Here is a 26,241-nt window from a genome sequence, read left to right on the forward strand (position 1 = left end):
CTAGTTTAATTTTCCTTCATACACATTCCCTTCCTTTCATACACAGTGGAAAGCAAGGAGCATTTCTAGGGAATTGTATGTTATAAGAATGTTGAAGAGAGAGTTTTTGCGGGTATGTGAAGTGATAGGACAAGGGGGAGTGGTTTTAAGGGTAGATTTATGTTGGATATTAGGAAGAAATTAATTCCTATGAGAGTGGTGAGGCACTGGAAGAGGCTGCTGGGAGAAGTTCTGGATGTCCCATCCCTGGAAGTGTTCAAGGCCAGGTTGGATGGAGCTTGGAGCAACCTGGGATAGTGGAAGGTGTCCCTGCCCAAGGCAGGGGTTTGGAACTGGATGACCTTTAAGGTCTCTTCATTCAAACCATTCTATGATTCTACAACAACATTTGAAGTAGAGGGGATGAATTGTGCTCCAAAAATTCCTGTTTCTCTCTCTGTGCTATGAAGGGAGTCCAGGAGGATGAGCTGAGCTGGACATGTTTATGGTCTACATATAAAAGTTTTGCTGGATACTAATCTCACCACTCTTATACAAGCAAACTGTGACAGGCATTAGAGCTTTGGTCACTAACTCCTATGTAGTTAGAGTGTAAACTTTTCTAAACAAGGCCAATAAGAATCTATAAAATCCTGGGGAAAATAATTTATTTAATTACTTATCTCTTTATTAATATACCCAATATCAGACCTATATATACCTAATAAATACCTTCATATACCTAATAAAGAGAACTATTCTGCTAGCTGCTAACCTGTATAATTACATAACATAAAAAAATCATCTCCACCTCAACCAGAGCCACAGCTCAGCCCATCCTTCCCTGTTGCTAGGCATACAAGTTGAATCAAAACTTTTTTAGCATTTTCTGATGTCCTGAATGCCAGTTGTAATGGCACAATTGTGTTAATATCATTGAACAGGGTCTCCTTTCGTGTGTGTGTGAACATACAGGTGGCAGAGACAGAAAGATGTTAACAAGTCTCCTTTTAAAAATTTATTGGTTTATGTTGTTCCCTGCAGAGATGAGTAATAACAAGGCAGCTCTTCAGCTCAGGGGTCTTTGTTTGATCAGAGAAACAGGAGTGGATTTGCTTTCCTTATCTGTGGGCAGGCAGCATGGACTCTCTTTAATCAGAAAGGACAATGTATTAAGGCCCTTTCTGATGTCTCCACTGCATTAGTTTTGGTTAGGAGATCAGAATTTGTGCCACAGATGTGTATGTATTAATAAATACTTAATTTAAAGTTACATATAAAGGCCAGCTTTAGATAGATAAATAGATAGAAAAAAAGATATTTTTATAAATCTTTGTATTTAATCTGCCCCCTTTTTTCATAAACAGGCTTTTTTTTATATTTTGGGTGGGTTTTCACCATAAAATTGCAATTATTCAGTGTTGCTCTATCGTGTCTTAGCCAAAAGATATCACAATGTGCTTTGTGAATGTTTCCTACACAGACTCTTTGTAAAAGCAATATGAAGATCTGGACTAATGTGTCATTTTCACGCATAGATGTAACTGAGGTAAATAAAGGCAGATCTAAAGGGTTGTAGTGGAAAGGGTGACATGAGGCTGGCAGTGTAAATAGTGAGATTCTGCAGGGCTCCATCCTTTTCCCAATTCTCCTCAACATCTTCATTGACAACTTGGATGGGAACTTGAATAAATACTGAGTAAATTTGTCAATGTCACTAAACTGGGAGGAGCTGTTGACTCCCTCAAAGGCAGGGAGGCCCTGCAGAGAGACCTTGTCAAATCAGAGAAATGGGAAATCACCAGCAGTATGGACATTAACAAGGTCAGCCCTGGATGTATAGACAGACTGGGGAATGAGAGGCTGGAAAGTAGCTGTGGGACAGGACCTGGAGATCCTGGTCAGTGGAAAGTTGAACATGAGTCAGCAGTGCCCTGGCAGCCAGAAGGGCCAACCCTGTCCTGGGGCCATCAGGGACAGCATCACCAGCAGAGCAAGGGAGGGGATTGTCCTGCTCTGCTCTGGGCTGGGTGGCCTCACCTCGAATCCTGGGGGCAGTTTTGGGTGCCACAATGTAAGAAAGATATAAAGGTATTTCAGGGTGCCCAGAGGAGGGTTGTGAAAATTGCAAAGGGCTCTCAAGATAGCAAAGGGTCTACAGGGAAGACATGAGAGGCAGTTGAGGACTAGGAATTGGATTCAATAATCCTAATGGGTCCCTTCCAAATCAGGACGTTCTGTGATTCTATGATACATGATTCATACAACTTCTCCTGTACCAGATGATTCAGTGCTCATTTTAGAAGAAGGATGCCTTGGGTTAGACACTGCTCTGCCTTTCAGGAGACATTTTCCCCAGTGCTTAATTTACTGCTAAAGCAATGTTTTTATGGCTTTAATTTTCCCTGTGGTGATGTATAATCATAGAGATCAGGTGGAGAAAAAGGATTTTTCCCCTTCTTATCTATCATAATCAGAATTGTTCAAGAACCTCTATAGAATACCCTATATGTGCTTTTCCATGAAGAGCCATCATGATTGTAGACACTTGTGATGATATATAGGATTTAACATAGCCTCCAGTCACTAGGTTCAGTTTTTTAAGTGATGTTCAAAATAGACTTCAAATCTGGGAAAAAAACAACAAGAAACCAAAACATCTGTGTATGAACTGAAGTATTTTGGGGGGGGTTTCTGACCTTTAAATTCTAAAATATATTGCTATTTGAACTTTATCTTGGTGAAAAAGGAAAAAAAAAAGCTAGAAATTTTATTTAAAATGATAAATCATTTTTTTTTCCTTTTTAGCAGGTCAATTTGAGACTTTTGGAACATTGTCAATGTTTTTTCTCCTAGAAGAATTTTAAGGGAAATCAGTGCAATTTGTGAAACATTTTTGATTTACTAGAATGATATTTTTAGACGGTAATTTTCCTAAAAAAAATACTTTCCCGGCCACTCCTTCTTCCTTGGCCAATTGCACGTAACAAACCTACAGCCTCTCTTTAGAACAGTGACTTATAGTATTGAAACCATGAGACACAGTCATTAGAGCTGATCAGGAGAATTCTCTTTGTTCAGAAAATGCTCTTTTTCAGGACTGATGGTTCCTATTTTTCAAGGGTCTCAAATCAAATATTTTCTATCTGCAAATTTTGTACAAAGTGTAAATTATCGCTGAACTTGTCACTAAATCTGACTGCAATGTCAAATATGTTTTCTACTGCATTATTATCCCAGGGATTTTAACAAAGTAGCTCTAATTTTTAGAGGTAACATAAATGTCAAATTGTATTTATGAAATCCCAACCTACATTTCCTTACATAACAGATTTAGTGAGAGGCATAACATAAACAGTTCGATATATTGTCAATGCCTTTCTAATTATTGCCTGTTATTGAAGCTTTGGATTAGTGTTCTTGGTGTAACTGAAATAGAATTTAAATATAACATAACGATTTTACTTTTATTGTAGAACTTTGGATAATGAACCAACGTATCGAATACAGACTTGTAAATCAATACAAACAAAGCAATTTATTAAGTTGATAGAATATGCACATCCCAGCCCACTATTTCTATTTATCTTAAATATTTGGTCCTCAGTTTTACTTTTTCAATGGAAAATATTAATTTTCTCACTTCTTCATAACTGTTTGGCCTATAAGCATGTTGTCTTCCCTTTGGTGGATATTAGAGGAAAGAGATTTACAGCAGCTGGCTTATGTGAGTGTCACCTCCCCTCAGGAATGTTGTGTTCACATATCTGCTGCTGTCAGATGAGAAAGAGAAATGTATTGTTTTTCTGCTAAATAGGACAAAGATTTGTGTCCCATGCCTCTTATATGTATCTTTTGGTTGTTCTGTTAAAAAAAAATAAATTTAAATCCCAAAACTGGGCTGAGAAGAAACAGTGTCACTACAGAATGGCATCCACAATCTGGCCTCTGTGGGCTTCCATGTCTTTGAACTACGAGGCTTTTTTTAGATTTGCCAATAATTTTTCACTGCCTGGCACAGGAATGTAAAAGATGTTTGTATTGATGAACGAATTAATGAGGGGGAGTTGTTTGGGTTTGGCAGTTTTCCATAGCTGAATGGAGATGTAAATATACATATACACACATATAGAATCGTTAGGGGTGGAAAAGACCTTTAAGATTATCAAGTCCAGCTGTCAACTCAGCACCACCATCATTTATACCATTAAACCACGTCCTCAAATGCCATATCCAAGGGATTTTTGAACACTTCTAGGGATAGTGATTCCACCTCTTTCCTGAGCAACATGTTCTTATGCTTACAGAATTTTTAGTGAATAAATCTTTTTGAATATCCAATCTAAACCTCTACAATGACTCTATGTGTATACACATGAGTTTTTTTTTTTCTATATATCCCATACATATTTATAAAACTATTCTTAGTCAACCCAAATGCAGATTTATTCCTTGTTGTTGTAGTTACTGTAGTTGTCTGGTTGTCATTTTTCTCATGAAATATCATCATTAACATTTTTTCATTTTCAGTCATCTAGATCCTCTTTTTATTTTTAAATTGAATGTAATTTCTGTCGTAAGAATGGCACAAAAGACATTCCTTGCCTCTTCAGTCTTCTCTGAGTGTTAATTTTAATGTATTTTCATGATAACCTCTTTAAGATAAAAATAATTTCTGATATGCAACTAGCTTCAGAAAATGGAATAAAAACTTTTCTTTCTTCCACCACTGCTCAAGTATTTTCACTAATGAAGTTGAAACACTAAAGTTTTAGCTCAACACATAACTATAATTTTATTTCCAACCACCAGGTAACAGGAAATCTCCTATCTTAGAAAACAGCATCCAAAGTAAAGAGTAAAGCCTTGGTCCTTGAATTTGAAGCCAGAATAAAATTTTCATATTAGGCAATTAAATTGGGCTTGCAGACAAACAGGCAGATGCTGTGAACTCAGAAACTACATTTATCTTGGGGGCCTGAGATTTATCTCTCAGTTTCAAGTCATTCTGTAGTTTTTTCCCAGAATCAGGTAGGGTGGGGTAGCTCTCTCTGCTACTGGGAAACAGTTGGAGACTGCAAAACTTGTCTATTTAGTCTGGAATGGCTTTTTAGTATATTAAAATTCTCGACAAACAATTTGAATCTGAATTGTGAAATGCGTTAAGAGGTAGATTAAGCATAAAGAGTCTCATTTACCAGTTGTTAGTGCTATTGTTGAACGTTGCACATAGTTAACACAGCTCATGAAATTGCTTTATTGCAAAACAAATACAAGCTACTTACTGCACATTACAAAGCAGAAAACTCAGTTGGTGCCTTTTGATATTGGGTAGACGTAGGACACAGTTAATGAATATCCACCAATTGTTATCTGCATTTGAATAATGAATTGACATGAACCTTATTTGATGAAGGTGTTTGCTTTTTGCAAGTAATTTTCCTTTCTCTTATTATAAAGGAAAAGTACATTTATGAAGCAATACAGTCTAATTATAGGAGGAATCTGTTGACTGATAAGAGGATTGCACAGGGAACCTATTCATTTAAAAGGCTGTATTCAACAGGGATATTGCAAAAATGTTTAGTTTGTTTGGGCTTGTTGGTACTGAAGGTTATTTTACTTGGCTGGGTAAATCTAGCAGAAGACCAGCTTGAAAGATAAATGGATGAGGGTCAGTGATGGTCTAGTGTTGGGGTCCAATTTTCCACATCCTGATCAAAGTTAACTGAAGCCTTTACATTTCCAAAACACTAGACAGTCATTTTTATGTCACATTTGTCTAGGTTTTTCTTTATGTGATCATCTAGTGTGAGGTCTCCCTACCCATGGCTTGGGGTTTGGAACTAGATGATCTTTAATATCCCTTTCAATCCAAACCATTCTATGACTCTGTGATTGATGATAATCACAGGAAACAGGGAAATGGACAAATTAGGCCTATATGCCTAGGATTCTTCATGAGGAAAGAGCTTCAGAGCTCTTTAGCTAGACAGAGTTTATGACCTTTGGAAGAAGTTGCAGGAAACTCAGGAGGGCTACAAGGGTGTTGTAAGGCTATGCAGGGAGAAAATTAGAACAGCCAAAACTCAAGGAGAATTTAATTTGTCTCATGTTTAAAAAATATAAAATATTTTTATAAGTACATTTAGAACAAAGGGAGGGCTAAAGAGAATTTTTTATCTATTTTGCCCTAATGATGTTGGCACAATAGAAAAAAGTGTTTTGTACTATATGCTTCTGTGTTGTCATCCATCTTTTCTGTCAGAGTACCTTTAGGTCTTAAGTCTTGAAGGGAAATTTGTCAGGAATTCATGTCCTCCCACAATTTTCAGAAATGGAAAAGGGCAAAAGGCAGAGATGCAGTTTATCACTACCCCCAGAGGGGGCCTTGGAAAAGGAAATCAGCACAGATGCATTTTACAATCAACATAGAATAATCTGCCTACCTACAAATTAATGCAATTAAAATAGCAGTAGACCAAAGGAATTGGCTCAAAAGGCCACGAGAATCTTTACAAAGGAAACCAATATGTACTTTTACAACAGATATTCCAAGCCCAGAGCAGCCATCAGGCTTTGTGCAATGTGGGATTGTCAGCTTCACTATTATTTTTTGGTTTGATGAGAGTTTTGTCTTAACCAGAAGTAAAGCAGTATTTGTCATCTTGAGCTGGAAAACCTGGAAAGCTGAGCACTTTGTAGCTGTTTAATGGGTCATAGCCACTGTTTTTTTTCTGAGGGCTGGTTTTGCAGCAGTGTTTGCCCTTACAAAAGCATGTTGGATATTTGTTACCAAACTCCATTTGTTAGCATTTTATTGAATCCATGTTTCAAGCTATTGGCAAGGAAATAGGGAATCACCTGAAAAAAATGCACAGAAGAGGCAATTAAAATAGCAAATGTGAAAGGTCTGCAATCTTCGGACCATCCCAGAGGAAGGCATTTCTCCACATTTCTCAGCTTACTGAACAGTGATGGATAAGCTGATTTAGCTGCAGCAGTTTATAATGGCACCATCTGACACATGCCTGCCCTGCTGGGGTCCCTGCAGATGAAGATGCACAGACCTTAGTTCACATTAGTTTAAACTGTCCCTGAGGTGGGTTTAATAATCACTGTAATGTCCTGCTCTGCATCCTGTATGTGTGTGACAACTTTCAGAAGAAGCAGAAGTAATCCTGTGAGAGCAGTAATATCTTTTAAATCACTGAAGAACCAGAAATTTGGATCTTGTCACTTTTTTTTCTGTCATGTTCACTTTCCACTCGACAAAAACATTTTTCAGATTAGGATGGATATTCCCATTAAACAACAGGGTTTCAAAGCCACTTGCCATTTAATAGAATTTAAATGCATAATGATATACCCTCTTACACATGCACAGCTCAGCCTGGTCTGTGTAGCATTATTCCTCTCATGCAATGACAGTCTCAAAGCACAGCACCTTTCCTTGGCACAGTCACCCTTCCCAGAGAGCTGGGACAGGAAGAGAAAAGAGCTTGGAGCAATCTTTTCAGCTCTCTATTCACACTGGTGTACCATCCCCATCTTACAGTACTTTGAAGAAAGTTTTTTCTCTCCATTGCAATGGAGAGAAATGCTGGAGAAAATGTTACTTGCCTGTTGTGGTTGTACTCAGTGCTCCCAACTCTTTGTCTGCAGTTTAGAACGTGTGGTCAATTGTCCAGTGTAAATCAGATGAGGACAAATTTGAAAAAGCACCATAAGATAAGAAGACAAACTCTAAAGCATTCAAAACTAGGCTTAATTGAGTAATATCTTAAACATTAATTCACACAAGTTTTAAGCCCACCTGCAAGCACATTTTCCTATTACTTTTTATTTTTAAACTATAATCTGTGCCAAGGAATGGCTGAAAATAGACCCATTAAAGTGTAGTCAAGCACAACAGTATGTCATAGCATTCATATAAGCTATGAAATTAACTCACTTTCTTCCTTCTTCTCATCAGTGTAGCATTTAAATGCCAGATTAATTTTTGCTTTAAAAAATCAGCAGTGGATAATAAAGGAGGGCATATTTTCACAACATTGTAACATTGTACATCAATCTACTTCCAATTTTCTATTGTTTTGAGCAGTATTTCTTTTTTGTTACCTTAATTGCTTATTTGCTCCCTTTTTTGTTTTGGCCATGGTGAGAGTAAAAAATACTCATGCTGAGGCTGGAGATTTTGAAACCTTTGAAGAACATCCAACTCTGTAAATTATCATCAGCTGTTTCTCTGAAGGTCTAGAGAGCAGCTCCCTTTGTGCCTACCACAGAATTGCAGTTTACTCCTTGAAGATTTTCAGGAGAAGCTGAGAGAAACATCCTGGCTCAGGCCATCATATGTGAAATAGAGAAGTCAAAGGCAGAAAAACAGAGGAGATGCACTGACATGTGGTTGGTTCTTCTCCTTTGTTCCTGGAGATGTGCAGATGTTGGGACTGTTGAAAAAAGGATTCAGCACCTGGCTGGCCTGTAGGAATTGTATTCTTACCCCAGCAGCGATAAGCAATGGACTAAGTTGGAAACTGTCCATGTTTCACAAAGCCAGGGATTAATAAGTAGTTTCACTTTAAATCTAAGCAGTTCAGATTTCCAATACCAGTGATTTAGACAATCATCTTTTGACAGAAATGAAAACTTCAGATTTATGGTAGCTTAATAAAACTGAGTTTACATTCTAAGTATAAAAGTGTGGTTTGGGAAATACTTGTGGTAAACATGCTGGGATCTGTCCAATTACACTGTCCCACAAGAGTATGTAATATTGACATAATGAAATATACTTAGACATTGATCCTGGGGAACAGAGTGGCTCATATTTGCTGATGGGATAGCAATGACATCTGCATTTGCTCACTAATAGAAGTGACAAAGCACACCATGGTACCATCAAGCTATAACCTTTGCAGGAGGTGATAAGGAGGGAAAAGGAAAGTCAGTGTAGACATCTTTATAGTTCTTTCCACTCCTCCTCCTCCTCCAGCAGAGGGGGTGTATTTCACACAGGACTCTCTGTGTTGTGGGGAGAGATATAGACTCCACACTGGGACATGAGGGATGGATTAAATTCATTGGATTCAGAGGTAGATATCTCTGTTGGACTGTTTGGTCTGAGGGTCTTTTCATGTGACAGCCTTGCTGAGACCTCACAGCTTAGTTATGGTTTGGGCAAAGTGAACATGTAGAGTGAGATACTCTTCGATTACACATCAGTTAGTTGGGTGACTGGGAGGCTGGGATGGTTAAAATCTCTCTTTGGTGTCATCTGCTTGATTAGAATTGAAGACTCAAAGAATGGGTTGGGTTGGAAAGGATCTGAAATAGAATCTAGTTCAAACCCTCTGCCATGGGCACAGACACCTTCCACTAAACCAGGTTACTCCAAATCCCATCTAGCCTGGCACTGAACACCCTCAGCGATGGGGCAGCCACATCATCTCTGGAAAATCTGTGCCAGGGCCTCACCACCCTCACAGTAAAGCATTTTGTTCCTAATATCCTGCCTAAACCTACAATTTTTTTTTTTTTTTTTTTTAGTTTAAAGCCATTATCCCTTGTCCTATCACTAAATACTTTCCACAACTGGGCTTTTGTGGAAACACAAACCCCTGGTTTTTGTCACACAAATGGAGACCATGAATTTTAATTTCTCTACTTTATTTTCTTGATACTTTTGCTACACAGGGCAGCTTTTATGTCCCGTCTGAAAACTGCATGCAGCATGCATACAAGTGGCATAAGGACCTCTGTCTTCTGCTCCTGAATGCTCAAAGGGGTCTTCACACGTACTACACCCTCATAATGAATGAGATTCCTGATTTACCACAGCTGAAGTTGGGTAAGTGAAAAGGCATTTAAAATCACTGAATATTTTATGGTGCTGCATTTTTAAACAAATACTTTAGTACCAAAACTTTTGGTCTGTTCAGAAACCTAAAGGGATTTTCATCTGTGTTTTCTGCTAAGTGTTTATTTTTGATGTTGAAGATGACTGAGTCCTCAGATTATGTGAGTCCTTTCATAGGATGTGGCCTGATGTGTAGATGGATAAAATATTTCATTACATTTCTATTTCTGACTTCAGTTGCATTTTGAAAAGTGTAACTTTCAGTTCTGAATGGCCATGAAATCTTGGGAAGACTCTTAACATTTTTTGTTTCTCTTGAGCAAACTTTTTTTAATAAATAAAAAGAAAAATCTGAAAGGTGATACAAGTGGGTTTAAATTATACTCCCTTCTTTATAACTCATAATATATTTCTCCACTGTCACTTACAACTTGCTCTTCAAAATTATTCTGATTTTCTTCCTAATTCAATTTTTTAATAGATTTTCTGGGTTTTTGGCTGAAGTTCTTTTGGCTGGTCAGGCCTGTTGGGTCTAACGTGCAAGTGCTGGCTGAATTTACAGGATGGAGTTCTGGAATTTGTGTTTAGTCATCTTTGTAATGACAGCATGAGATCCCATGAAAATGAGACTCATTAATCTCATTCAAATCCTGCTATCTCGCCTCTTTCTTTGAATTCAAGGAATGTGCTTCATAATTTCACATCTGTGATTTTGTGGTTTTGTATTTCTGTGGTGTGCAGGTTTTGAAGTTATCAGTTTTGTTACATTGCAGAGATAATTACTTTAGGAGGGTCGATTGCATTGGCCAGCAGGTTTTAAAAGAGAGTAAAATTTTCCAATATGGTGCAAGTATATAAGAACTATCAAACACAATGCATTGTGCTTCACACACTTGTGGACCTGATAGATCCTATTTTCCACTTCATCTCTTGTTCCTCAACATATATTTCCCTTCAAGATAGTCTAAAAGTCATAAGTAGATAACAGTGTGTTATTCAATCCAACTACAAGAGGAAAAAAACCAACCAAACAAAACAGAACACCAAAAAACAAAAACAAACAAACAAAACAAACCCCCCCAACCCCCCCCAAAAAAACCAAACCAAAACAAACCCAAAACCACACCCCACTCCCCCCCCCAAAAAAAAAAAAACAAAAAACAAAAAAACCCCCAAAAAAACCCAAACCCCCCCCCCAGCAAAACAGCATTTTAATTTGCAGCTTATGAGCTCTCAGACAGAATATAACATGTAACAAAACTGCCTCATGGATCTTGGCAATCAGGAATAGATAACAGAGGATTTGTGGTTCGCCCAGATAGGGTTATAGGTGTGAGATGGCAGAGCTATGATGAGCATGGATGAGTGGCCACAACTCTGGGACCACCCTAGAGCACATACTTGTGTTCTAAACATCATTTTCCTGGTTTTGAAATGAATATTGGCACTGAAGCAGGCACTTCATTTGCAAGTGTACTTCTTGTAACACATGAAAATGTGCAAGATGTAAATACCCTTTTTAGCCTCCTGAGCAGAGTGTTATTTGCATCATTTTATTCACAGTCTGAAAATCTACTAAAGATTTGGTTTTAAGGCTGATCTTCTGAGACCTGTCACAAAAGTCAGTAAAATTATGGGGTGTAAGATTCATGCAGTAAGATGAATATAAATCAAATTTATGTATCTGTCTCCTTACATTCATTGAGGTGAAACATGTCCAATTAAAAATATGTTATCTAACACAGGTAGTGCTTTCTAACTTGGAATGGCATAAACTGCACCCTCTACTTGTTATATCTCTCCACTGACCAGGGGAAGAATGTAAATGGATCATTCAGTAGTAACATCTATATTGGTCAGATTAATCTCATCAATTTTTACAGAAGGTTAAGATAAATCCTAGAATATAAATCTCTGCACACTTCCTTATTTATATTTTTTCCTAGCTTCCTGAGCAGTATAATTAAAAAGAAAGTAGCTTAATTTAGACATAAAAAATAGGAATTTATTTTCCAAATTTTACCAGCTCAGACTGAGTTTTTTCAAGGCACGACCATCTTGGTATGTCCTTTCCTATTTATTAATGCTGTCTGAGAAGAGACATTTGGGGATTGAGGAGGGGATTGGTCTGCAAGTTGTTCTGCTTTGTTCCTGCTTTGTTTCTTTACTGACACCATTAGAAAATTCCGCATTGCAAAATCAAGCTGCTAAAGTTGGGAAGTTGATTGATGTCCTCCTTTTCCTGATAGTTTGTGCTGCATTTAAAGCAGAGTGTCCCTGTGCTGGATTCTCTCAGGATTACATCAAAATGCTGCTGCTTGCAGTGGTGAGGTAACTTCCCAAGGCAGTACAGAAATGCCCAGTATTTTGCTAGTCAGGAATTTGATGTTGATACACAGTCCTCTGTAGCACAGGGACAGCCATTCCTTGCACATGATTTGCTCAGAATATGTAAAGTTGTCCATAAATACTAAAGGCTAAAAACCAAACTTCTAGTAGAAGAGAGTCAACAAAGAGTCAAATTCTGTTGTGTTTGTCACCAAAAAACCCAGCATTTTCTACTGATTTAGGGGTCCAGACTGCATAAGCACAAGTTGCACCTGCAGGAGTACAAAGTGGGTTGTGTTGTGCCCACACCCAAACAGAAACATCTCTGTCAGGAAGAATACCAAATGACTGATTTCTTTCATAAATAAACAACAGAGAACTAATATTTCACATCCACTGTTCTCAAACCTGATGTGTTGTTTTTTTTTTTTTTTTTTTTTTTTTTTTTTTTTTTTTTTTTTTTTTTTTTTTTTTCCCAGAGGAGCTATCTGTGGAAGAGACGTTATCCCAGCTTTGTATGGAGCTGCAGGTATTTCCTTCATCAGAATCTGCCCATAATGGTTTTCAAGTCCATTTTTCAAGTGCACTGGGACAGCCCAGTGTTATATCAGAGCAGGGAAAAAGGGAATTTGGTGTCATCAGAAAGTTTGTTTAGTGTTTCTCTTCCATGAACTATTTTGCATAACTTTGATTAGTTGCTTGTAAGGTGCTCCTGTCACTTTTAACAAGCCACCAGCTGGATTATTCTGGCATCCTTCAGGGAGCCTACACTGAGTTTAAGGATGACAAAAAAAATTACTTGGCGTAGGTTGCTTTTCTGCTGACAGGAGAAAAGGTACTTTGGCAGGTTGTACAACCATATACTTTCAAATAAAAAAAATCTGAATGTGTTTGGAGGATCATGGGAGCAAAAAAGTGATTTTGGCACAGAAGTGACTGAACTACTCTCTTGGACTTGCTTCTGCCAAGTTTGTTTCAAGTGAAACAGAGAAAAGTCATCAAGAGTGCTAGGAACAAATGCAAGAGACAGCTGATTACTGGAAAAATCAGATATTTCATATATTTTATTTATCATATGATCATAGAATCATTAGGTTTGCAAAAGATGTCCAAGATCAAGTCCATCCTTTGACCCAATATCAGTTCCCACTAAACCATATAAATAATGTGGCACCTGCTTATTTTTTGAACAATTGCAGGGTTGATGATTCTACCAATTCCCTGGGAAAGTGAATTTGGTAACAATTAATGGGGGGAAGATGAGTTCAAACCAAATGAGAAGTCCATTTTCATTCCTGTTACAAACTGTGAGCTAATGTTTGTCAGCCATGGTTTTAAAACTCTTTCAAATGAAAAATTTATTATTTTAAAGTCCTGACTTGGATACTTTGAAGGAAATGTGATTTCACATAAAATTGATTTAGAGAAGCATAACTTATTTGGCTCATCTTGACTAGATTTAGAAATTGTAAGGGTGTAGGGCAGATAACACAGTCTTGAGTCTCCTTTAGATTAATTCTCAGTGCAATAAGATTCTCAAAATTAGAAATCCTTCCTTCCTTCCTTCCTTCCTTCCTTCCTTCCTTCCTTCCTTCCTTCCTTCCTTCCTTCCTTCCTTCCTTCCTTCCTTCCTTCCTTCCTTCCTTCCTTTCCTTCCTTTCCTTCCTTTCTCCCTCCCTCCCTCCCTCCCTCCTTGACAAACTCAAACATTTGATACTCAGCACACTGGACAAAGAGCCATCTCACACCTACTCCTAAAGTGACTTGCATTAATAATTCATCTTGCTTGAAGACTGAGCTTTCAGTTTATGATGTAAGAAACAGCTTACTGACTTAACAAATAAAAAATTAAAACTGACATACAGCATATAAAATTGGATGCCATAAATGAAGTAGTGCCCTGACTCTGCAAAGGGAAATGTTTGACCAAGATCTTTTGTTTCCCAGCATCCCCCTGATTTTTCCTGTACCAGACTGGGTGCTGGAGCGTGTGCTATTTTGGACAAGTCATTAAAACAGAACAGCATCCAAACAATGTAAACACAGCGACAATGTCTGTTTTATCCACACACAAATTTTCTCTGATTCTCTCACACACAGACAATTTGTTTTTAATCATGGCTCAGTTTGCAGTGTCACCAACCTGGAAACTACCTGCATAATAAAATGTGAAAAATAAGCAGGCTTTCAGCTAGAAAAGCTCTCAGCTAGACTGCAGTCCTAAGCAAAAAAAAAAAAAAAAAAAAAAAAAAAAAAAAAAAAAAAAAAAAGACCCAGTGAATAACATGGAGGTAAAATGCAATGTCTGTCTCTCATTAAAAAAATTAGGAAGTCGACAAGTTAAGAGAGTTGGGTTTATTCAACCTGGAGGAGACTCCAGGGAGAGCATTTAACACCTTCCAGTAACTAAAGGGGCTACAGGGATGATTTACAAGGGTATGTAGGGCTAGGAGAAGTGGGCATAGTTTAAACTGACCGAGGGAAGGTTTAGATTAGATATAAGGTAGAAATCCTTTATTGTCAGTGGTGAGGCACTGGCAGAGGTTGCCACAGCTTCCAGAGAAGCTGTGGATGTCCCACCCTGGAAGTGTTCAAGAGCAGGTTGGAGGGGGCTCTGAGGAACCTGGTCTTGTGCAAGGTGTCCCTGCCCATGGCAGAGAGTTGGAGGAAGATTTTTTAGCCCAACCCATTCTACAATTCTGTGATTCTACGAAATTGTGAAATGAGGAAGTTTGGTGTGCAGAGACTTTGCTTTCTGTCAGAGCTTTAGCTGGGGGCACACAGGGGCACGACAGTGGGCACACACAGAGTGAACAGCAGCACACTCTGGAACGTCTGTTTTCAGCATGTGCTGAGGACACGGTGTTTTGGTGTGAGGTTTCTTGTTTGGTTCCCCCTCAATCACCCATCTGTATTCCCAAGTGACATGGCTGAGAGGGCTCATTTGCTGAGAGAGTCTGGCCATGGTTTACTATTTCAGAGCATCCAGCACCATCTGGTGGATAATTTGGAATCCACATGCTTCGATGTTTCTTCTCGCCCCCAGCTACTGCACCTGCAGTAATGTGTCTGCAAAAAAATTATCTGTTCCCACTTCCTGCTCTCTAATTGCATAGCTGAGACCATTTGAGGTAAAATTTGTAATTTTAAATAGAAAAAAATAAAATGTCTCACCAGCTTTATTTGGGGTAAAATATTTGAAAATGGTAACTTTAATAATAATATTCCTAAATCAAGAGAAATTTTTCTTGTTGCTCTTGTTTCTGAAAGGACTTAATCTTATGTACAAACTGATTCTTTTCCATAATATTATTGATCTCATAATCTCCTTTCTGTCCTTCAGCTGCTGAGCAATCCAGAGAAGATGGCAGAACAGATAAGCAAGGACCTGGCCTGGCTTTGCTCTCACCTCCTGGCCCTGTGGACCCAGTTCCTAGAGGTGGCAACACTACATCCAGAAGTCACAGCTTACCTGACTCAGGAACACCACATGCTAAGGGTAATCTTAAGAAGCTAAAAAGAAAATTCAGTAGTGGTCACCTCCTGATAAACGTTAGAGATTTATTTGGAAGTGTATTTCCAATCCAATACTTCCTCTGTGACTATTTACATGAAATGGGGTCAGCACAACTAGAGTTGAAGAGGAGAGGGAGAAGAGGTAAAGCCCAGGATTTGAAATTACAGATTTAAGTTTCTGGAATGAGGATGGTTGAATTGGTGTGATATATAAAATATGTAACTTTGAACACCAGGATCAGACACAGAAAAGGAGGTGGGTGGGAAGGGGTGTATGTCACCTATACTTGATAGATATCTGTAAATCATGAACACTTGTTTTAAAAAATCCAAATATCACAGTTGCAAATATAAAAAATACAATTTAATCCCAACTTGTTTCACAAAATTACTATAAGGAATATGGATTTGTTTTCTTCACTGTCATGTATATAGCTATTTGACTTTCTCACAAAGTAGTGCACAGAACAAAATATTAATATTGTTGATGTTGAAATTGCTTCTTGTACTTGGTAATAAAGAAGGCACAAAGCCACTTGTCATTTGGGCAAGTGTTGTCAGATCTGCTTATCTGATTAGTTCAGCAAGTGTTCTGTCTCCCATCAGGATGTTCTTGGTTATTGACCAGACAGCAGTCAGCACATCACCTGAGCTGAACTCAAAGTCTGATCTAATCATTAGAGTGGGGACAGTAGTGAAAAGGGCAGGATTCACCTGCCTTCACCTTGTGTATGCATCAGGAGTGTGCAGTGTAGGTATTGACACCTCAGCTTATGTTCTGCTCCTGTCAAAGTCTCTGGAGGTCAGGGTGACCAGAACGAGTCTCCCCTGGCGGTTGCAAAAATGAGGCATAAAATTCAGGAAGAGATGGCTGAGTGCCTGATGCTGAAACTCTCCTGGTTAGTCTGATGAGGTCTCCCTTGACTCTGAGGGGATCTGAGAGGCTTTCAGTCAAGGAGCCAACTTTGTGTGCTCTCGGCTCCAGCAAGGTGAATCTCAGCCTGTGGTTTGTTCCAGCCTTGACTGATGCCAGCTGCCTTCTTGATCTTTGTCAAATTACAGAACTTCATATGCTCTGGTTCCTCCCCATATAAACTGTGTGTAATTACACTTTTTCACCCCTGTAAGATGGTTCAAGAGCCCTAAAGGAAAAGTCCTACTGTTAAGACACAGCCTTTTTGAAGGGATGCTCGTCCTTTGTTCAGTAAGGCCATTTGCTAAAGCACAGCTGGGATTTAGGGAGATGCTGAGATGCTCTGACATATGCTTTTCACTGCCATTTTCTGTCCCTAGAACAGAGGTCACTTTTGCAATTATTATTAGGATTGTATGGGCTGCAGTTTAACAGTTCAGTACATTTGATTGCATATTATGCTTGATTCATTTAAACTCAAAGCTTATTCCAGGGCAGATGAGAGCACTGAATTTTTTATAGCTTATTTCACACTCTGTGCTCTGCCAGCCACTTCAGATCCGTGGCTCTTTTGTAATTGATTATCTAACACAGAACACATCTAATGTCCATGAAGGGATTTGAAGAGCTCTGAGTTTGTATCATGACATAGGCAGGTGTGTTTTTACTGTGATAGAGCTCATTCTCCTCTGGACTGATATGTAAGACTTCCTTTGCTGTCATGGTAGTTTGAGAGTCACTGCAGATGTTCCCATAGAAGAGATGATCAATTATGAATTGTTCTAATTTAGTAAGTCACTCAACTACTTCTTTTTGCACACTGGGAAAGGAATAAATCTTCCCAACTTCAACAATACAGGGCAGAATGGTAAATTTGACAGCTTTTAGAAAAGTAGTCAGAAGATGCAGATAACCAAACTTTGATTTATTGTCAAGGGAGTCTTCTTACCTCGCAGCAAAATATGCAACAACAGCTGCTTTGTGCTGGATTGGGAAAATGAAGCAGAATTGAACTCTTTTTTAATGTCAACACTAATGAATCTGGTCCTGATAGTCAATGCTGTGTTCTGAGACTGACGGCACTTGTCACCTTTCAGCAGATCTTAGGTTTAATTTGTGTCTGTCTCTCTCAGGTGAGAAGATTCTCAGAAGCCTTCTTCTACACTGAGCACCAGAAACCTGCTGTGCTCATGTTCCAGGAAGGCCTGTAAGTAACCCGTTAACACTCCTCTGTCTCTGGGATTACTAAAAAAATTATTTTAAAATATTTTGCAATCAAGAATAAGATCTTTTTTTCTTGAGGGTGTGAACAAATTTGGTTTGAGAGAGATCATTGTCTCTGTTTTAGCTCCATATTGTAAACCTATTGAAATGAGTTTCAAAAGTAAGTGACTGATCAGGCAAGCCTCAGAAAGAATTAATTTCAAGATATATATATATATATATATATATATATATATATTTCCTATTCTTCAATTAACTTCCTAAACCAGATGCCCCAGATCCAGTACTGGTACTTTTAGTGGGAAATAACTGTTTAAAAGCAACAAATCTTTACATTTACAAATTTTGTTACCATCCCTAAACCATTCCAAGGTAAATATTTCTTTCTGCTGGAAATTTTCCTGCTTGTAACCAAACTGTGAAGTGTGAGGAGCTAGGGCAAATCCTGCCGTTGGTTTTAGCCTATGAACCCAAGTGGAGGATTTGGATGATACTCATGACCTGACCTCTGCAGGCAGAGTTCAAAGAAGGATGCTCAGATTTAAATTCTGAGTAACGAAGGTTATCCAGACTATTTGTCACCATGAGCAGACCACAACATTACCAGTGTGAAACCCATCTTTCAGAAGAGGCTGAAAGGCCATGACATCAGGTCCTGTCACAATGATGATTTTTAAGTGAGACGTTTGCTTCTGACCTAGTGCAGAAGAGAAAATTGCTTTTCTCAGAGCTGTCACTGGGGACATTAGGGCTGATTCAGTGTTGATGGAAAGGGCCCTGATTTCATTAGTGGATGGCTTGTACAAGACTGCCTTTTTCTGCCAAATTAGAGCAGCACCATAGCTGCAGGGTCCCAGCTGTTTTCATTTGGTTCTCCCATGTCAGGATTTTAGGGAGCTGCGGACAAGGAAAATCCCATGTCAAGATCCTGGGGTGAGGACACACACACTCATGGCCCCATTGAAACAAATATAACCCTCACAGAGGAAAACTTAATTGCATGAAGTGCTTCTATTTCTCCAGGCAGTCACAGAAGTAGCCCATTTCCTACAGACAAGCTCAATGTTTTTCTCAGTAGTTATCAAGAAGGATAAGTTATTTAAATATATATATATAATATAAAATTATTATTAATTGGTCTGTTTAGAAAATCTGGTCTATACAGGCCAAGTTGCAGAGTCAGGTTTTTTTCCTGAATTTTCTAGATTGATGCAGTTGGGAAAATAGAGTCTTGGCTGTTAGAGTATTATTGATATTGGGAGTGGTAGTAGGGATTATTAGTTGGGTTCTCACAGTCACCAGCTGAGATCAGTGCTCAGTGTGCCAGGTGCTGTACAGCCACCTCAAGCACTAAGGATTTTTCCCCTGTTTTATTTTTCCCTCTTACCAGACAGGAGCTGGGTTTTGCCTCCCATAGTATTGTGGGTTTGTGTGAACCTGTGCACATATTTACCTGACAGCATTTGACTGCTCAGGCAGAATGGACCCACTATTCCTAGTAGGATGGATGTGGCACAGGGTGGAGGCCTCTTGGGAGTCATATTCCCTCCTTAGGAGGGACAAAAATATTTCTCCTCTCTCACTTTATATCAATTATTCATCTTTCTCACAGGATTAAGTAGTAATCAGACAAGGGATAATGGCTTTAAGATGAAGAACAGATTTGCTTTCAACGGACCATCAATGAAAATCTTTTTGCCTTACTCTGTATTTCATGCTTTGCCCATTTTTGAAGACAGATGTTTAAATAGGAAAGCTCACCAGAAATAAAAATTATTGTATTTATTATAGCCAAACACATATTCATCTGCCAGTTTAATATCACATTCACTGAGGAGAGCCAGGCAGCATTTTGAGTGGCCTAAATATTGGAAACAGATGGGGGCTACAAAAAAGCCAGAGAGGGGCTGTTTACAAGGACATGTAGTGCTAGGAAATGGCTTCTAACTGAAAGAGAATAGCTTTAGATTAGGTGTTAGAAAGAAATTCTTTGCTGTGAAGGTGATGGGGAACTGGAATGGGTTGTTCAGAAATTTTGTGGTTGCCCCATACCTGAAAGTATGTATTCAAGGCCAGGTTGAGTGACCTGGTCTGGTGGAAGGTGTCCCTACCCACGTCAAGGGGGATAGAACTAAATGATCTTGAAGGTCTTTTCAACCCCAAACTATTCTATGGTTCTGTGATTCTGTCAAGAGACAGTGGCTGAGTAATGTGCCTTAGCTCTTCCAGATCTGTACAGGTGTGAGACACCTCTCTGTGAGTGCTCTGAGGTCTGATATAAGTGAGAAATAGGACTTGCCACGCATCCTTCTTGGCTTTGTTCCTCCTTGTACTGCTCAACCAAATTTTTGATTATTGCTTCCTGCATCTGGGTTTTGAAACCGTGACCACAGCCAGAGTGACAGACCTCATTTCCTGACCAGAAACCAGCTGAGGGATCCAATCCCAGCCAGCAGCTGAGACCCTTGGGAGGACAGCAATGGGTTATGGCAGCTAACAGGAGCCTGTGCCAGTGGGAGCTGAAATAATTTCAAAAACACTGAGATTTTTCAGGAAGGGATTGTGCAAGTTGTAGATATCTCTAACTGAGAGAAAAAATGGAAACCTTCTGAGAGTTCTGGGTACCCCCCATCACACAATGCTGCTTCCCTTTAAACACATTGACTCTCTCCTCTACCTGCATAATAGGGCTGGCAGGAGTGATGGAGAAACAGCACAGCAGCTACTAAAGCACTCTCCATTTGACTTGTACTTTGCTGCCAGGATCCAGAGCCACGCCCAGATCTCTACAGAGATCCGCAATTCGGATTATTTCACCAGGATGCCCCCGCTGCCGGCCGAGTGCCTGGACATCGACGGCGACTGCAACACCCTCCCAGTCATCTTTGAGGACAGGTACACAGACATGCCTTGCAAAGGTGAGTGGAACACCACTGGGCACAGCTTCATGAGGCAGCCTGAGCTGAGGGAGGTACTTCCCCAGCTCAGGATAAGTGATCTCACATCCCTTTGGGTTTATGAACTCAGAAGAGTGTGACCCCCCCCCTAGGTAATACAGCTGAATTTTAGTGTTTTCCCTAACTCCCTTCACGTTTTTCATCTTTAAATTAAGCTTTTTTTTAGAAAAAGAGCTGGAGGAAAAATCTAGAAAGAAAATAAAATCTTTTGGGTTTTTGCTACAGTACTAATTTAAAGAAAAAACACTAGACTGATATCCCCACTATGACATCTAGTGGTAAGAAATCTCAGAACAAAACCCCACAATTTCAGTGTAAATCCTCACACTCCCTGAAAAGCAGCATTGCCTTCCAAAAAATATCTTGCCCTTTGAGTATCCAAATCAAATTTTTAATTAAGAAATTATTTAGTTCCAGAGTTATTTAGGAAAATCTCATAGACCTTACTACCTTTTTTCCTTTTCACTCAACCGTTAAGATTACCAAGGAAGCATAATAATACTATGGGTGTCCATAGTCTAGTGAATACAGCCTGTGATACAAAATCTTCCCTCTTCCACAGTTATTGTACTGCCTAAACTGTCACAATGCTCATTAAAGGTATTTAAATTATTAAACTGAGTATTTAACTGATTCAAAGGAAGAGATATACTATGAACAATATTGAATGACACCAGAAATACAAAGAAGTACCTGTTTTGTTTTGCTTACCTATGCTCTAAAAACTAGCAGTATATGTATAGTTATACTGAGGAAACTGTATTTTATTAATATTGCCCTCTTTGGCCTAACTATAACTGTTCAGTGTGTGTAGTTCTAGTTAAATGCACTCTGGCATGTGCATTTATAATACGCCTTTAATGCATGTATAATTTTAATAATATAAAATTATAGAATAATATTTTAGACTTTTAAATCCCTTTTCAAAGTCTCCCAATTCTTTGGGGTGATTTGTTCTGTTCTTACAGGTAATACCACTTTCTTTCTTTTTTCCTTTTCCTTTTCCTTTTCCTTTTCCTTTTTTCTTTCTTTTTCCAGAGGAAGTTTTCCCAGATTTTGAGGTTCCTGCAAATACTCAAATGGATGTAAAACTAGTCAATGAAAACTGTGCATCAGATGATGCCACTGCAGTAATGAAAGACTTTGGGAAAGATACTCCACTAATACACACAGACAGGATAAACAGGAATCCCTCATGCCTACACAGCAGTACTGAAGCTGCTGCTAAGGGTTTTAACCAGCACTCCACATCTCAGGTATGTACAATAAACAACGAAGGCCAAAGGAAACCTGAAAATATTTTTGTTTCAAGAGAGGAAACTATTTCTGACTCAGAGCCAGGCAATACAGAACACATGTCAGAAGACTTTAAAACATCTGAGGAAGTTTTATTAAAAGACAATAGACTTGGGGTGGATGTTACCTGTGGAGACATGGAACCCAGCAATAAGGACTCTCACAAAAGTGAGCCCATGCTAATTGTCAGTGCTCAGTATGAGTGTGGAGCATGTGGAACTGATGGCTTGGAAGACAGGACTGAAATGCATGAACTTGATGAATTTGGTCACCCTGAAACTAACTTCACGTCATCTGAGCTTGCACTGAACGAATTGACCAGCCTTGGAAAACCAGAAGATGCAGACACCAAGGCTCACCTCCCTGTTTTGAAAGCTTGGCCCGCACACAGCTGTGAAGTGAAATCGGTCACAAAGGAGCAACGAAGTGAGGAGAGCGTAGAATTTACCCTGATGTCAGGGGCCATAAAAAGATCTTCCTCAATAATATCTGATTCAGGCATAGAAAGTGAACCCAGCTCTGTGGCGTGGTCTGATGCTCGCAGCCGGGCCCTGGAGCTGCCCAGCGACAGGGAGATTCTGCACCACCTGGTCCGGAGACATGCCATCCACCGCAATTCCCTGGAGGGCGGCCACACCGAGAGCAACACCAGCCTGCCCAGTGGCATCCAGGCATCGCTCACATCCATCAGCTCTTTGCCCTTTGAGGAAGAGGAGAGGGAAGTGGAGCTTACCAAGCTGACGAAATCTGTCTCCGCTCCTCAGATCAGTAGCCCAGAGGAGCCCACAGAGGAGGTGGATATATCAAAACACATTGAAGCCACTGCAGGAGATTCTGATCAAAACTTAAGAAGATGCATGGAAACAGAGGATAAAGATGGAAAAATGATCATGGACTTTTCCAAGTGTCAAATGGCCACTGAGCGTGGACAGATAGAACACAGAAGACATCCCAAACCCCTCCTCAAACACAGTAGCAGTAACACTGAGTTACAAGGGGAGGAGGAGAAAGATTTTCCAGAGACTTGCTGTAGTTCAGAAAACACAAGACCACCCGTTTGTCCAAAGCAGCTCCAAGATAATGTCTCTGAGTGCCTGTCACTGGAGAGCGATGGTGAGTGCAGCTTAAAAACACCAAGGGCTTGTAATTACTTGGACAAAAATATAGATAAGGTTGATACATACATTGAGGATCCAAAGGATAAACTTAAGCCGGACAGTTTAAAAATACAACAGGGCTCTTCCAATAGTAGCATTTCAGGAGAGGAGAGTTTTTCACAAAGCATAAAGGTGTTACCAGATTTTTGCTACCCTGTTGCAGCTCCTTCAGACACCTCCACTGAATTTGGCTCACTGCGAGGAGAATGTGGCAGCTCCCTCGCTGATGAGAGCCCAGCAGTGCATGCAGAAGTGCAGGGGTTGCAAGAAATTGAGCTCAATGACTCATCTGCCTCAGCAGACCTTGCTGCAGGGTCCCACCAGGCTGAACATCCTCAGGAGCCCAACAGCCAAGAGAATAAACTCATAGCGAACGGCACCGGGTTTCCTTTGGCCACGACAGAGGGAGTAGCCCTGGAAAGCAGGAAGGCTGCTGATGTGGTTAACCTGTCCATCTCTTGCACAGCCACCTGTCTTCCCTTTTCTTCTGTGCTCAAAGAGACCCCAGCTATGGCGGGCGCCTCGGCCAAGCAGGCGGCGTTCCCCATCACGCGCCAGCCGCTCGGCTCCTTTGGCATTGTCTGCTCTAATTCAGAGGACATGGATGAAGAGACCAATGAAAGGATGCTGAAGTAAGAATGACTAATTGTTTCATTAATGTAGCCTTTAATACCAGGAGACCCTGACACACTTCAGGGCCCTAATGCACTGGGTATACAGGAAGCTTGCATTTGAGACAGTTGCCTGAGGAATTTCAGTATAAATAATCCAAAGAGACGAATGGTTCATATGGGATGAGTGATTTAAATAGACAGGAAGGATGAAAACACAGAGAGACCAAGATTGCCAAAGACATCAGGTCCTTAATTCTTATGACAAACAGTGAGATTTAGGTATCTAAATAATCTTTGAAAGCTGAACCTCCTTCCTGAAATCAGGGCTACCCATATCAGAGTATTGATAGTCAGATCACTGTGGCAGTGCCACAGTTTTACTCTTCTGCTTTAATCATTGCACTCAATATCTAAAGTATGAAATGGGGAGTTTTGAAATGAGGAAAGATTGGCTGGTATGTCTCAACTTCACCTTCTCAAACTGGGAAAATGGGAGAATTGAAACCATGAATAGCTGGAGGAGAGGAATTACTTTTGGTTTTTGCATCGTTGCCCAACACAAAAGTGCCACATCATGACCTCCATGTCCCAGGGGCCCGTTTTACAGACTGGCACACCAGCACTTATATTTTTTAATATAGTTTGGTGCCTCTGCTGTGCTAATGAAAATGAATGGAACTGAAATTTCTCAACCCATTCAGCTGCCCAAAATGTTGCCTGTCTGTATATTCATTGTACATTCATTTTCAACCCATGACTTTGTTTTTATTATTTTGAAAGCATCCTGAAGTATTATACTTAAACTACTACTTATACATACTTAAGTCCTGACAAATCTAAGCACAGAATTTAATTCTTCTTTGTGAAACAGAACATTTGAGCATGCATTCATACACATGAATCCAAAGCTTCTAGATTCATGGCCTAAAAGCTATTCTTTTTTTTTCATTCTTGTGTCCCTTAAAATTAGTTGGACTAATGTAAATAATTGCTTACCATTGGACTTAAGTATCTTGGATGTCTTTTCCAATCTCAATGATTCTATGATTATATCAAATTGCCTTAAAGAGATCCTCAAGCTTTAAAAGTTATATTTCCAAAGCTTGTCCATCCCCATTTTCTACTTAATTCTACACTTACATTGTGATTGTTAATTCCTAAATTGTCTGGATAAGTAAAACTTGTCCAGATAATTTAGGAATTAAAAATCTGGATAAAAGTTTTCTGGATAATTCTTCTGAGTCAAAAAGCCACTGAAGAATTTGGCATCCTCAGCCAGCAGAATGCTTCCGGGTGAATTCTAGTGTCAAATTTTAGACCTTTAGTAGGAAAGACGTTATCTTAATTCTTTCAGCATTGAGATGTTCTTCTAAATGCTATTTAATGTTTTCAAAAGAATCCAAAATCAAAGAAAAACCCCAAAATATATACACCATGAGGTGCATCCCTTAACTCTAGCTTGAGGAAGGGGGAGAATACCTTCTACCTGACTATCAGTGCATCTATGGGAGCAAAACTACACATTTTGCATTTCAGTTCCTAAAAGGCCAGTAACATTGTTAAGAGGCAAAATTGCTAATTCTGCACCCAAGTCTCATTTTATGAGCTACCATAAAATTATTTTTTGCTACTTTCATTCCTCTGGCAAGTGTGAGTTACTAATGCACTTTAGTTCTTCCCTGTATGTAGACAAATTACAAATAAACAGAGTTTATTCCCTTCTTTCTGACTTCTCTCAGTCCTAATAGATAAGAAATTGCATCCAGGTCTCTACTTGAAAGTTGAAAATGTAATTTCTTGGAAAGACAAGCCTCCTCATTTCTAGTTTGAAGGTTTGTTGCTGACCACCCATTTCTATTGTGATTAACTAATGTATTCTCCAGTTTTTATCAGGCCAAAGAAAAATTTAAAAAAGAAATGAAGATTGAAGGATTTCTGTACAGTGACTTATCTGTACTAGCTTCTGATATCCCATATTTTCCACCAGAGGAAGAGGAAGAAAATTTGGAAGATGGAATTCACCTGGTTGTCTGTGTCCATGGATTGGATGGTAAGGCCAGGAAGAATTGCTGTTTGTAAGTCATTTTGGTGCAAATTACACACACACACACAAAAAAAAAAAAAAAAAAAAAAAAAAAAAAAGACAGATGTTCAGCAAGTATGAAAGAATGGAGAGTCTCAGTATTTGTTTTAGCTAAGTATTTATTCCTTATTATGCTATTCAGTCCATTTTAGTAAAGGATCTACAAGAATATTAAGTATTGTTGCTAATATATGTGGTCTTGCTATCTGGTTTGGGTTTTTTATTTTTTTTTTTATTTTATTTTTTAACAGCAATCTACACCGAAAGCACATCAGCCTTCCCCTGTACAAGAAGAGTGCAATGTAATAACTC

The 26,241-nt window shown here is 39.1% G+C and overlaps 1 protein-coding gene across 1 annotated transcript in view; it reads left to right on the forward strand.

Annotated features, from left to right (window-relative positions):
• Nucleotides 1-26,241, forward strand: part of FAM135B (family with sequence similarity 135 member B) — a gene marked incomplete at its 3' end in the record, with an annotated part of 183,949 nt that overhangs the window by 148,539 nt on the left and 9,169 nt on the right. The window contains exons 8-14 of the mRNA XM_083859516.1: nucleotides 9,679-9,832; nucleotides 12,649-12,698; nucleotides 15,513-15,668; nucleotides 17,732-17,805; nucleotides 20,586-20,740; nucleotides 21,818-23,864; nucleotides 25,730-25,896. Of these exons, the coding sequence (XP_083715642.1) occupies nucleotides 9,679-9,832; nucleotides 12,649-12,698; nucleotides 15,513-15,668; nucleotides 17,732-17,805; nucleotides 20,586-20,740; nucleotides 21,818-23,864; nucleotides 25,730-25,896 (2,803 nt within the window). The remainder of the gene's footprint in view (nucleotides 1-9,678; nucleotides 9,833-12,648; nucleotides 12,699-15,512; nucleotides 15,669-17,731; nucleotides 17,806-20,585; nucleotides 20,741-21,817; nucleotides 23,865-25,729; nucleotides 25,897-26,241) is intronic.

Source organism: Zosterops lateralis (assembly GCF_965231275.1).
Source record: "Zosterops lateralis genome assembly, chromosome: 1".
Taxonomy (NCBI): Eukaryota; Metazoa; Chordata; class Aves; order Passeriformes; family Zosteropidae; genus Zosterops; species Zosterops lateralis.